Genomic DNA, 14,030 nt, shown 5'->3' on the forward strand with positions numbered 1-14,030 from the left:
CTTATTCCAATGCTTCACCACTCTATTGGTAAAGAATTCTTTTCCTGATTGCCAATCTAATCCTCCCCTGCTGCAATTTGGGCTATTTCTTCTCCTTTCACTTGTGACTTGGGAGGAGACCAACACCCACCTTGCTACAGCCTCCTTTCAGGTAGTTGTGGACAGCGGTAAGGTCTCCCCTCAGCCTCCTCTTCTCCAGTCTAAACAACCCCAGCTTCCTCAGCTGCTTCTCCTAAGACTTGCTCTCCCTTTCATCCGCTCCATTGCCCTTCTCTAGACACACTCCAAAGCCTCAATGTCTTTCTGTAGTGAGGGGCCCAAAACTGAACACAGTATTCAAGGTGTGGCCAAGTACAGGGGTGTGATCACCTTTCTCCTCCTGCTGGCCATGCTATTTCTGGTACAGGCCAGGATGCTATTGGTTTTCTTGGCCACCTGGACACGCTGCTGACTCGTATTCAGCCGGGTGTCAACCAACACCCCCAGGTCCATTTCCAACAGGCAGTTTTCCAGCCACTCTTCCCCAAGCCTGTCGTGTTCCATGGGATTGTTTTGCCCCGGGTTTGGGACCTAGCACTCAGCCCTATTGAACCTACAATTGGCCTCAGCTTATCAATCCAGCCTGACCAGATGTCCCTGGAGAGCCTCCAGGGACACTCTGTGAGCAGATCAACAGCTTCACAGGTGTGTTGTACACTGAGGGCTTCTGGATCTGAGTGTATCATAGAATCGTGGAATAATTTGCGTTGGAAGAGACCTTAAAGATCCTCCAGTTCCAAACTCCTTACCATGGGCAGGGACACCTCCCACTGGACCAGGTTGCTCAAAACCTCATCCAGCCTGGCCTTGAACACCACCAGGGATGGGGCATCTACAATGTCTCTGGGCAACTTGCGTGTATAGGAGGTACTGGGTGTTTTTCCTTTTTTTAATCACTTCATTAGAACACTTTTTGGGGCCAGAGGCCACTGAATTTCCTCTTACCCCGCCCCCTCACCCAATAGTCCCTGCCCCCTCGCCTCTCCCTCAGTCTGCAGGGCGGGGGGCGGGGCTAGTTTCCCGCCTAAAGCCCCTCAGACCCTAAGCCCCGCCCCTCCTTAGCCCCGCCCCCTCTCCCCTCATCTCTTGCTTCCACACGGGGCGGAGCTTGGTCTCCCTCCGAGAAACCCGCCCCCATAACCCACGCCCCCCTGGCCGCTAAGCCACGCCCACCCCTCTATGTCCTCACCAGGCCCCGTCCCCTCAAAGCCCTCGTTTCCCCGCCCTTCCCGCCGTGCCGCGCGCCGGTTCGCAAGATGGCGGCGCTGGGCGCGGGGCGGAAGCAGGTGCGGCAGGAGGAGCTGCGGCGCCTCATGCGGGAGAAGCAGCGGCAGAACGCGGGGAAGAAGCGGATCGACTCGCCTTTCGCCAAATATCCTCGGCGCGGGGGACGGGGAAGGGGCTGGGGGAGGGGGTGGGGAAAGGCCGTGGGTCGGGGTCCCGCGTGGCAGCGCTTTCCCTTAACGCGGCGGGCACGTACAACAGCCTGGGGCACCTGAGCTGCTCGCTGTGCAACGCGGCCGTGAAGAGCGAGCTGCTGTGGCAGACACACGTCCTGGGCAAGCAGCACCGCGAGGTGAGCGACCCCCCGGGGCCTTACCGGGACCCCGGACACGTCTGTGGAAGCGCTGCGGGAAGGGGGGAGCGGCCGCGGATTTCTCTTCAGGTTTTTAACTTCGGGTTACGTGGCGGAGACGGGGAGAAGGGGGAACCCCCGCTTGGAGTACCGTGCCCAGGTCTGGAGTCCTCAACGTGAGGATATGGAGCTGTTGGAATGGGTCCAGAGGAGGGCTACAAAGATAATCAGGTGGCTGGAGCACCTTCCACGTAAGGACAGGCTGAGAAAGTTGGGGTTATTCAGCCTGGAGAGGAGAAGGCTTCGGAGAGACCTTATAGCGACCTTCCAGTACCTGAAGGGGCTACGGGAAAGCTGGGGAGGGACTGTTTACAAGGGCATAGTGTGATAAGACTAGAGGCAACAGCTTTAAATTGGAAGGGGAAAGATTAAGATTAGTCAGTAGGAAGAAATTCTTCACGATGAGGGTGGTGAGGCCCTGGAACAGGTTGCTCGGGGAAGCTGGGGCTGCCCCATCCCTGGAGGTGTTCAAGGCCAGGTTGGATGGGGCCTTGGGCAGCCTGATCTAATGGGATGTACCTGGCCACGGTAGGGGAATTGGTACTGGATGATCTTTCAGGTTCCTTCCGACCCGAACTGTTTTATGATTCTTTTTGCTCTAAGACTTGCTTTACTTTTTTCCACCACCTTGAACTTCATAGAGATCTGCTTCATAAACCCTGCTACCCACCCTCTGCTGCATTAACGTGGGAAGCTTTCAAGATAGCTCCGTAACTACATACTTAGTTTTAATTTGCTGAGCCTTCACAGACTGCCGTAGCCTGACAGAAGTGACAGCAGGGTAGCTAGCTCAGAGATACCCCAGGTAGCTTAATAACTTGTGAATAAGGCAAGCTGAACACTGGCTTAAATTAGAAGGAGCATTGCCTGCTGATTGAGGGCACTTAGACTTGCTTGTTTTGTGTTGACCAGCCTGGACATGAAATGCACTGGACATGGACTGTAATTTGATGTTGGCTGGGCTGGATGGGTTTTTGTTCAGGAGTGACCAGGGTCTGGATGAGAAGGGGTAGAGATAGGGGAGGTTACACTGCCTGAGTGGTCTCTTCTCCCAGGTAAAGAGGAAATGGCCTTGAAGTTGCACCAGGCAAGTTTTAGGTTGGATATTATGTAAAACTTCTTTACGGAAAGAGTGGTGAAGCACTGGAGCAGGGTGCCTGGGAGATGATTTAGTAGGCACAGTGATGTTGGGCTGATGGTTGGACTGGGTGATCTTAGAGTCCTTTTCTAATCTCTGTGAGTCTATGCTTGTGGAGGTGTATACTGGTGGGTAACACATGAGCATCTGCCAGGAGAGAGTAGTGTTAAAACAAGCCTGCTTGTTCTGTCTTGTTTTGTTTTCTTAAAACCTGTATAACTATTGGAAGGCCAAGCACTTGGGAGAGTTGGCCCGTGCACTTCAAGGGGCGTGCTCTTAAAATGGAGCTTCTCCAACCTTAGCTGTCACTTGTGTGCAGCTTGGGCTGGGAAACCCTCCTTGGGATCTCTTTGTTGTGTGTATTTTACTAAGGGACATGTCATTAAGAAAATGTTTGGGGTTTTTTGTTTATAGTTTCACAGTAAAGGTAAATAACTTTTAAAACAATTTCACAGAGCTTGTAACTTGGATGCAACTTTAAATCTCAATTTTTTTTATCCTTTCAAATGTTGCTGCTGCTGCTTAGTGATTGCTGAGATTTATTTATTTATTTTACATGTAGTGAGGAAAAGACCAAAAGAACTGAGGGGTTCCTAGTTCATTGCCCACATTCTGAGTAGGTCATTGCGGCAAGGAACAGTAACATATCTTTAATACTATTGCTGTGTTTTAATTTTAAAACAATATTCCAGGACCCTAGGATGAGTCTAGCCTTCCTGCTCCTTCCACCAGTATTTTACTGGTTTTGCTGCTGTAAACATCACTGATCTCAGCATTTCCTTTCTCATTCTTGTAGCCTTTCTTGTGTAAGGGTTGATTCCTTTGCCTCAATGTCACATCATTCAGGAGGCTGACAGAAACATTGGTCTTGGTTTGGTATCCATGATATGTATTTCAGCAGTGTTGTTCTAGAAAGATTGTAGCTCACTGGAATAAACTGCTCTAAAAGTTGTGCTCCAGAAGTTCCTGCTAGAAAAGCTTCCTGAATTTTGTACTTCTTTACAGAGAGTTGCAGAATTAAAAGGCACAAAGCAGACAGCAACTAGTTCAGCTACTAGCACATCATCTCATCCTGTCAAGAGAAAAACTGTTGACACAGAAAATGCAGAGTTAAAGAGAGTAAAAGGTAAGGAGAAAAAGTACTTATCAAGCACTTGTCAGAGTCTAGCCTTTTTTTTGTTTATTTATTTTGTTTGGGTTTTTTTGTTTTCTTATGGAAGTGAGTGTGAATACAAAAGACTGATAGACTTTTTTCTCCCCATCATTCTATCTTTCTCTGCAAGTTCACTGATCGGGAGAAAACTGTGCTTTTGGTAGTTTATCTAGTTTTCATCTGGCTTGTTGGTTAAATTAGGTCATGGAGCTGTGGACTGAGTCCAAGCAGAACCACAAACCCTGTAAGTTAAACAGTAGAAGCATTTACCCTGAAGTGGTTTTAGTCCTTTTCAGTGGGATCAAGCTACTCATTTACCTCAAACCAGGAATGAAATAAAAGTTCATACTAAAGGAAAGATAGTTTTTTTTCCCTTGGTGCTATTGAATGTGCAAATACATGAAATGCACGAAAGTGTGCGTTTGTGAACTTGCTGCTGTGGTAGGAGTCTGTTTGAGGGATATTTCGTTTCAAAGCATGATTGACTCTTGGCTGTTCCACAGGTACAGATGAAAAGCCACACACGTCTGCGTCTGGGTAAGTAGATGTTATTGCATATTAGTTTTTTGTAACTGTACCAACTGCTGTATTCCCACCCTGTTCTTCCTCGTCTTTCCTCCCTTAGCCAAGGGTGAAGATTCAGAGAATCAGCAGATCCCTGCTTCTGCTTATTTTCTAATGTGGGTGTGTATTCCTAAATGTGGCAACATCTTCCTCAGTGCAGGTGATAAAATCGTGGTGTGAAGTCTAGAGTCAGGAATTCTCTTACTGTCAGCCTTTTAAGGATTAATATGTGGTGGTATTATGCAGTTTGCTAGAATGAAAATAACTAGATTGTGACGTGCACTCTAATGTCAGCATACTGCAGAAAAGGCAGGAGTCTGAAATTAAGACAAATGTAAAATGTATATTTACACGTACATTTAAATGATACTTATTCACAAAAACTACTGATAAATTTCATCTACAGGTCTTTATTAAGATGTTTTTGTCACTTAAAATCCATATAAATGCATATCTTGCAGTTAAATTCCAACAAATAAAGGAGTGCATTTGACTTCAAGGGATCAAGTTAAGCATCTTACTGCCACCCAAGATTTCTGACAGTATTTGGACATCTTTGTGGGGGTGGCAGATGTCACATGAAGCCTGCGTGTCTCCTGCTCTCTTTTTCACAGGATAAATTATTGTTATCTTGCATAGATATTTTGTGCTGTTATCTTGACTCTAGAAGACACATACCTTGTAGAGAATTTGCGTATGCGTGTGCAAAATAACCAGTTGAGAGGTTTGTTCGGTTTTAAATTGATGGGTATGATTATTTTAACGTATAACCTGGAAAAGTGTTTGACTTGGCGGCCTGCAGCTGCTCTAGGGAAATCTAGTTTTTCTCATTGCTGAGCTTATGTGACTCTTATAAGCTGCAGTTCTGAGCAGCAGTAGGTGCCTGAAATAAGCAGTTGTGTTATACGTGACGGTAATCGAGGTTTATGTGATGTAAGTGTGACTGCTGAGATATGAATTTTGTATTTAATGTGTTCACAGAAGGTATACTGATGCAAATAACTCTGAACACAAAACCAGAATTTTCTAAGCTACCGTTCCTCCAAATGCACTTCGTTATGGGATATCTTTATTAATGTTTCTGATCGTGAATATTCAAATACAAAAATGGAACTGAAATGTGTTTTCAGAATTAACCTGAGCATTTCTGGGCAACTTCAAGTGAAAGCAACAAATGTGTGCTGCCCACAGACAGTGGTTGCATTGGTAGCTGCGCAGTTTAGTGTATTGTAAAACGTGTAAAAGATCATGTTGCTCACAGACTGGATAGGCTTCGGATACTAGACTTCAGCTGATTTTTGTAAAGTTTGAAATAGTCATGTTGTGTGTTCTTTACTAGGCTACCAGCAGACTTTTTTGATGAAAAAGAGCAAGCTAGTGCAAATGAACAACTCTTAAAGGGTCCAGGTCCCAGTTTATTGTCAGGAAATTATGATGACGATGATGATGATGATGAAGAGGAGGAACAAGATCAATCAAACAAATCTTCTGTTACGAATAAAACTGAAATTCCACCTCCAACTCAAGAAGTAGCAACTAATTCTCTGCCTGCAGGTAATAGTGACTGAAATAAGAAGTGATTTAGTAAGGAGTAGCTGTGTTTTCACTGATGATGGAAGGAGTTTTGTTTATTTTTTTAATTATTGCTGTTAGCTGGTTAGGGTGTGTAATGTTGGAATTAGAGAAAGGAGACTTTGCTAGCTCATTACTGTGGTATTTTCTCGCCATGCTTATTGATTCGTGTGTTCTAATTGTTAAAAGCTATCAAGTGAAATAATGTCTGGCTGTTCTTCCCTTGGTTCAGTAAGTTATTAATTGAAATTCCCACCTAGGAAGAATTTTATACATTGTTCTTTTTGTTCATAGGCTTCTGTCCTTTCTTGTAGACTTCTTTGACAGCAAACCTGCAGCTGCTCCTGTAGTTTCCCATTCAGGATCCATACAGAAACCAGAGGTACAAGAGAAGGTAGTGGAAAGGTAAGCAGTCAGATTATGTATCGATACTTTCGGGAATAGTAAATAAACATTTTCCTTCCAGGAAATACAGACTGTGATTACTTAAAAGTCTGTCATGTTGTTAACTTGTATTCAGAATGCTTTGTATATACATCAGCATCTAGCATGATTTCAGGCATGTATTTTGCACCCTAAGGGCATGATGATAAGGGTGGAACATCTCTTATGTGCATCTATCTGCACATTTTGACACAGGATGATTTTGAAGCTTGGGTGTCAATGGCTTCATTTAACTGTTTAAAGAAAACCACTTGTTTGTTCTGTAGTAAAAGTTCAGCTCACTTAGGCATTTTTTTGGCAGTGGTTTAGGCTTTCAAAAATAGAGGCTATGGTGTTTAAATGTTTAAGGGCTCAGCACACTAGAAATAAAAGTTTAAAAAGCCTAAGCTCTTATTTTGACAGTGAACTTCTTTGTAAGTTAGGTAAGACCAAACCAAAGAAACAAGTTTGTCAGTTGTAGGTAAAACTTGGGGAATAAAAAAACTTCACTGTATTTCTAGGTCCTTTTATGAAAGAACATGGATTTTATTCTTGGCTACTTTTAACTCTACAGTAAAGAGGTTGTAAAGTGTCAACTTGAGATAACAGTAATCAAACATTTCAGGAAAGAAAACACTGCTGAAGCTTTGCCAGAAGGCTTCTTTGATGATCCTGAAGTGGATGCAAAAGTAAGTGATCTGCTGTCTTTATGCTGCTGGATTTATTTCTTGCCAGTTTTAATGATTTCCTGAGTAGGAAGGGTAATTAATTATACCAGAATATAAGAAAATGATTGAACTGTTTAATTCCATATTAATTAGAAGGATGAAAAGGGACAGAGGCAGGCAGGAAGAGCTTGTAAATCATCTCTCAGAATGTATTTTTTGATTGTGGTTCCTTGTGGCTCTTAAAGAAAACCAAAGAAATATTATTTGTTGGTTAAAATACAGAACTGCAATTTGGACAATCCACCTGTTATTTTACTTCTTTGAGTTACCCCAAAAAAAGCATTTCACCTAATTTGTACATCCAATTCTGTTTCTGAATTGAGGATATAAAAATAGTTCTTTCATGTCCTTTGAGAGATTCTGTTGAAAAGTCTTAAAGAGTTACTGTGTGACCGACAGTACAGCTATTTTCATCCTAAGGGAATGTAGATTGACGTACACTGTAACCTCTAGTACTGGTGTTCTGCAACAGCAAACTTCATTTACAGCCCTCTTGTCTTTTACCACTGTGTCTTTTTTTGATGCTCGGAAAAGAAATGGGGGCATTCAACAAGAAAAAATCCTGCAATTTTGATCAAAGTAATTTGTACTTCCTTCACCTTGCACGGTACAAAATGATGACCAAAATAAACACTGATAATTGAAATACAAACTTTTTCTTTTGTTAAATTTTCCATAGATTTGATGGCTTTTCTGTTTTCTTGATTGAAATAGTGTTGTAGGCTCAAAGTCTTTTTTATTTTTTTTTTATTTTCCTTGAGTGTATCTCCCTATTGTTCAGCCTTCAGAAGACAGCTGGTGTATTTAAATTGAGTTGTGAGGTCAAATGCTGACTTCTGACTCGGAGACCTTCCAAATAATGCTGCTCTATGTTCAGTTAATCCCACTGTTCCATTCGCAAGCTTAGGTGTCTCTTTGCTCTGGCAAGATTCTTTTGGCACCTCTCATGGCCATGTGTTGGCATATGTGAATAGTTTTGAATAATGACATTTTGAAATTGAAATATGTAGCTGAAAAAGCTCTTTTTTTTATTATTATTATTTTGCATATGACTAATTGGAACGTGAAATTTTTCTGATACTTAAGCTTCTCAACTCCTGGTGAAACTGTATAAAGCAGGAATGCCTGTCTAAATCTGTGAGGACTCTGGTTAGTGACCTTTGTTCTGGTTATCACCTCAGCTGATAAAATTTACAAGTGAATACATGTTCCAGTAAGCTCTTCCTTGAATTGCCTGCAGGTGCTCTTCTTTTCAATGAACACTTTCTAAGTTTAGTTAATAAGTAGGGGAAGGAGGATGTTTGTGACACTGCCTGTTTTAAGATGGCTGCAGTGATTCTGTGTTGGAAACATACACCAAGTGATTATTTTCAGTATTAACAGCGATCATTTGTAAGGGAGATTGTGGGCTTAGAAAATGTTTGTTCTTTACATCAGGACTTGATAAAGCATATGAATTCTGGATTAGATAAATATTTCAAGGAAAAAATAGTATCTTTAGTGTTTAAATTTATTTTAAGAAATACAAATAATTATGAATTACAAAAGACAACCACAATGCGTAATAACACAGTACATACACATATGATAGAAATAATCACAGAACAGAAAAAAATGAAATGGTGACTATTACTTCCGAGTACGTAGTTTGCTTGGAAGCTTCTAATTCATTCTATAAACTTAATTCATAATACTGGATTTGGTATAATCATTCAGGAACAAAATGTACCAAACTGTAGTCTTTACCGTGATGATGACTGATGTGTTACCAAAAGAGAGAAACAAATAAAGGGAAAATAAAACTAATGCAAAAAGATGGTGTCATGGATTATTCTATTAAAACTGCTTAGTTCTCCTAGCTATATAATTTTGACCCAGTCCAGAGCCAGGCATAATCTGTTATCTAACACATTATATGCCACATCTTCCAGTCTTGAATTGTGGAAGTCTTGGTTACACAGGTAAATTATCTTGTTTATTCACTTGTATTAAAAGCACAATCTGGTTTTGATTGCCTTAGTTGTAGATCTTAAATGCATTCTTACAGCTACTGTTTTTTAAGTTGACTTTTCTTAGTAATTAATGCTGTCTACCTCAGAAGAAAAAGCTTTGCATGTCATTAAAACTGGTATGTAGCTGTACTATTTCTTATTTTAGCCAACAAAACTAGACTAGATTTGAAATACAGTCAGACTACCTAACACCAGTCAGACTAGTGACTGGATAATTTGATATTTTATGTTACGCCAAAGGCAAATAATTCACTGCTTTCTGGCTTGCGAGATAGCCACTATATACTGTTCAACAGGCAGCTCACAGAAGAATTTAGTGAAACTGCAGACCATCAAATTAACAGACTTAGTCACTATTTAAATCCAAACATTCCGCACCGTCCATTCTTAGTCAATTATTCTTTAATGATACAGTCTAGGACCTTGTTTCAGGCCGGGACTAGAGTTAGGTTTTTCTTCCCAAACCATTGTGCCGCTGCAGTCTCTTATTCATACGCATAAAGTAACACTTGAAGTATGTCGACCAGGCATTTCTGAGAACACAGCATAATTTGTCCTATTCCTCCAGGTGCTTTACAGTGCCCCAGAGAGTCACTAGATGTAAATTGTTAATAAGTCTGTTTTTTCACATTCCTTAGGTGCGAAAAGTTGATGCTCCAAAGGATCAGATGGACAAAGAATGGGATGAGTTTCAAAAGGCAATGCGACAGGTCAACACAGTAAGTAATGGAATCTATTTTTATTGATTCTAAATACTATACACAATAAGGAAAACAACAGTTTCATGCAGCTCTGCAGAATGACTGACATCTGCATTTCTCAGCTGTTTGTTGCAATGCAGTGTGTGGTTAAATGCACTTTATAAATGAGCAAAGGGTTCCTTATATTTTCCACTTAAGAGGAATTAGGTTGGAAAAACTTGATCAGGATCCAGTCATCGACATGTATCTAATTACATTTGTTGAACTGTATTTAAATAAGGTAGCATATACCTCTGATCAGTGTCCTGTATCCAAACAGGACACAGTCGTGAGCTCTTCTTCAGATGAGATATATCCATACTTTAACCTTGGAAAAAAAACAGAAGAAAACACCACCCATTTGTCTTTTTCAAAAAGGGTCTGTGAAGTGTAGGTAACCTGGGTTTTATGGTTAGTTTAAATGTACTGGAAAGGAACCCCAACATTTGGGGAAGTGACAAAAAATTTAGTGTGTGAGAGACGTAGGTCGGCCACAATTTTTCTGTACTTCCATTTTTTTACTGTTTAGCATTGCATGGAAAATCTTCCTGGAATGGGTTTTTATCTGCCCTTTTGTACAATGTAAAACTGTAACTAAAGACGCCTGGTGGTCTCGGTCTTCCCTTGGAGTGTTTGCTGGTTTTTAAATTTTAATTGTAAATAATTGTTAACTGTGAAGGAAGTGATGCAAAAAAATTTGTCATTGCTCATTTTAAAGTGGTCAGCACTATAAACAGAGCGAAATGTTCATACAGAAGCAGTGGTGGATACATTTTGCTAGCTTTAGCCATTCAGATAATTCTTCAGCTTAGAAGGAATCTTCTCAGTTATGCGTGGACCATTGATTGCATAGCATCTCCCAGACATTCAGATTTGAGAAAGTATATGCTGAAAAAAATAACAGGTTAGAAACACTTCGGGATCTAGTGTGAATATTTAACCAATAATTTCAATAAGCTTGTGCAATGAAGTCCCAAGCATTGGGATATAGCTCCTATTTCAGCCTCAGACTTTGGATGCACGTAGTTTGTTTATGCTTAGTTTGAAATAGTAGTGTATTGAAAAATTCAAAAAGTTAACCCCAAAGCAGACAAACTACTTTTAATTTTTTAGTTTTAAGAAAGAAAAAGTTTCCATTTAAAATTAAACCAAATCACAAGTCTTTTTCTGTGTTCGCCTTCAGTGTCTTTTGTGGAGGTGGGAGTATACATATAGGAGATTGGCATTGACTTGAGGTAGAGAGGAAGAAGGGAAGACAGACATCAGAGAGGAACAACAGTGGGATTCAGGATGAAAGTGAATTCTCTTATCGCTTTTCTGGTTTAGATTTCAGAAGCAATAGTGGCGGAAGAGGATGAGGAGGGACGACTAGATCGTCAGATTGGAGAAATTGACGAGCAGATGTAAGTAGATCAATTTTTCCTCAAACTTTCTGTTCTCCAGCAGTAATGAACTGCTATTTGACTACAGTGATAGTAATTTTAATTTTCTGCAATGCTACCTTTCATTAATCACCTAAATATTTAAAGGAGAAAGACAGACTCCCTCAAGTTGCGGAAGGATACCTAATAAAAACATGATTTTTGGTGCAAAGTTGTGTTAATTATTTCCTAGGAGTGAATGTACTAGAATCACCAAAAATACAGCAAGCAGGCATGAGCAAAATAAAGCAGTAGAAAGCAAATTCTTTGAGCGAAGTGTCCCCTTACCCCCATTTCTCTGCGAATTCTAATTGAGGTAGAATTTATGTGAACATTTTTAAAAACCAAGGTCCGATAGTCTGTACTGCAAGTAGAATTTCAATAGTGAGATTTGTGTTGTGACCATCCATTTGCTGTACTGAAAACACCCTGTTCTGTGACTAACTCTTTTGGTTTCTCATAAAAGTATACTTAAAGGTTTTGTTGAATGGTGCACTTGATTACATGAAATGGAGTTGTTTTGTTTTGTTGAAATGGTTCGTGTAGCGATTGGATCAGCATTAGTTGAAACTCTGAGTAACCTGAAATACAGCTTAGTGGAAGATTGTTACCATTATCGTGTAGCTTAACACACTGGTTAAACAGTGATTATGGCAACGCTAGTGATTGAAAAGAAAAAGATGAATTCAGATTTTAATGAACCTTGCAACAAGAAGAAAACACTAAAAATTAAAGCAAGACTTAAACCACCTGACCAAATTTGCATTCTACAGATAATTGGCAAATGATAATAATAATGTTAGGTTTGAACTGAGCTTTGGTACTACAGCAGTTCCTTTTAACAATATTCACGTAATTTTGGGGAGGGCTTGAGCTAAACCTGGCTGTTCTTGAGTGTTCCTTTTTATCAGTCACTTAGGATGCATATAGTACATAGAACCAGATTCAGAAATGTGTAGAGAATTTCAAGTTTGTTACCATAATAATTATTTTTCCCAAAATAAAATTTCCAATTAGATTTTTGAAGACTGTTTTTGTAGCTTTGTCTTCTGGGTGCATTTATAAATGCAGACTGTTTCAAATTAAATTCAAGATCAAATTAATTCCAGTGGCATTCCTGTTTTCTGTAGCCATCAAATCTTAAGCTGTGGCTGCCTGTAAGTAATCGTATTGTAGATGTGCAAAGGAGAACAGGATCCAGATAATAAGTTTTCTTTGTTGACTCTCCCTAGCAAATAGGAATGAAAGAAGCAAAGATGTATTTAAATCAGGCTGATACTACTTGGTATTTTCAACAATATACGCTGTTAAAATGGCTAGAATAATAACTATAAAACATATTACAAGGACAGAACATTTTTAGTAGATGGGAAACTGAAACTCAAGGATTGTGTTTACTTAAAATGTTCTGTTATAGCACACAGAAAGCAGATGAAGGTTCTGAACGCTCGTGCTACTTTTTACAGAGATGCCACCACTAAGTTATCAAAATTGAGAGCCAGTTGATATCTCACCTTTCTGCCATATAAGAAAAACATAAATGGCATCTCTTCTTGGGTGGAAGTGGATATTGGTTCTGTGTTTTTTTTGGAAATGCTTTGTGGTAGTACTGCCATTGTTAAACATTTGGAATAGATTTCATTGCTAGAGAACTGACTGCATCTCTCCTCTGTTCTGTTTCCGCTTCATTAACACAGAGAAGATGCACTAGCATATTGAAAGCTTATTTTTTTAATTGGTGGGAAGACATGGAGCTTTTTTTTTATCCAAAATTATAGAACCAAAATTCAGCCCTGTAGAAAATCCAGTGAACGTGTAAAGACTACAAGTATTAATTGTTGGTTTACTTTTCAACAGTGAATGTTATCGCCGTGTTGAGCTTTTGCGTAACCGTCAGGATCTGATGAAAGAGAAGTTAAAAGAAGCCATGAGATTAAGAGCAACTCAAGAGAAAGAGGATGAGGCTGTTGGTAGTGAAGATGAAGAAGAATTGCAGGATTTGCTGTCTCAGGACTGGCGGGTGAAAGGGGCTTTATTGTAGCATTTCTGCAACACCACTGATATTCTCTTGATACGTGAAGTTACTTCCATTGTTAGAAGTGAGACACTTGTGTTAAATATTTATTTAAAGAGGATTGTGAAATGGTAAAAAGCCAAGTGTATTAAAAAACCCCAACTTTTTAGATCTGCAGTGGTGTATTACTTGCTGTAAAAACTGTATATTGCAAATGTTTTACAATATTGAATGCACATTTCCTATTAAAATTATTGATTTCTTACAAGAGGTATTTTAAGGGGATTAATAAGTAACTGAAGAATCTCTGAGGTTTTGGAAGCATTAACTATATCTGGTAATTTTGAGACTTGTCTTATTGTGTATAGAGGTAAAGGACCCGCAAAAGTGGTAGTGTCTGGAGTTTTCCCAGATTAGGGGGCTAGGGAAAGGAAAATATTATGCATTTATATTATCTTAACCTTTGTAAGTGCTTTTCTGTCCATTGCCCCAGCTCCCAATAAAATATGTACATTTTTTTCAGGATCTGTTACAATTTCTCTGTGCATGTAAGGACCAAGCTCTGAAATGGTGAGCTACAGCTTCTCCAC

The 14,030-nt window shown here is 40.2% G+C and overlaps 2 protein-coding genes across 5 annotated transcripts in view; one reads left to right on the top strand and one right to left on the bottom strand.

Moving 5' to 3' along the window:
* Positions 1–1,263: 1,263 nt before the first annotated feature.
* On the top strand, positions 1,264–13,959 carry ZNF830 (zinc finger protein 830). The gene is made up of 10 exons (XM_069853381.1): positions 1,264–1,411; positions 1,516–1,615; positions 3,819–3,939; positions 4,470–4,503; positions 5,870–6,084; positions 6,417–6,507; positions 7,151–7,214; positions 9,904–9,984; positions 11,332–11,408; positions 13,284–13,959. Exons 1-10 carry the CDS (start codon positions 1,296–1,298, stop codon positions 13,465–13,467), a joined length of 1,083 nt encoding a protein of 360 aa, XP_069709482.1. The 5' UTR covers positions 1,264–1,295; the 3' UTR covers positions 13,468–13,959.
* Positions 9,990–14,030, bottom strand: part of LOC138718801 (poly(rC)-binding protein 3-like) — a 499,598-nt gene continuing 495,557 nt past the window's right edge. For all 4 annotated transcript variants that reach the window (XM_069853378.1, XM_069853380.1, XM_069853377.1 and 1 more), the window contains one exon: positions 9,990–10,893. In XM_069853378.1, coding sequence (XP_069709479.1) covers positions 10,833–10,893 — 61 coding nt within the window. In that variant the 3' untranslated portion in view covers positions 9,990–10,832. The remainder of the gene's footprint in view (positions 10,894–14,030) is intronic.

This window comes from Phaenicophaeus curvirostris, chromosome 3 (assembly GCF_032191515.1).
Source record: "Phaenicophaeus curvirostris isolate KB17595 chromosome 3, BPBGC_Pcur_1.0, whole genome shotgun sequence".
Classification (NCBI taxonomy): Eukaryota; Metazoa; Chordata; class Aves; order Cuculiformes; family Cuculidae; genus Phaenicophaeus; species Phaenicophaeus curvirostris.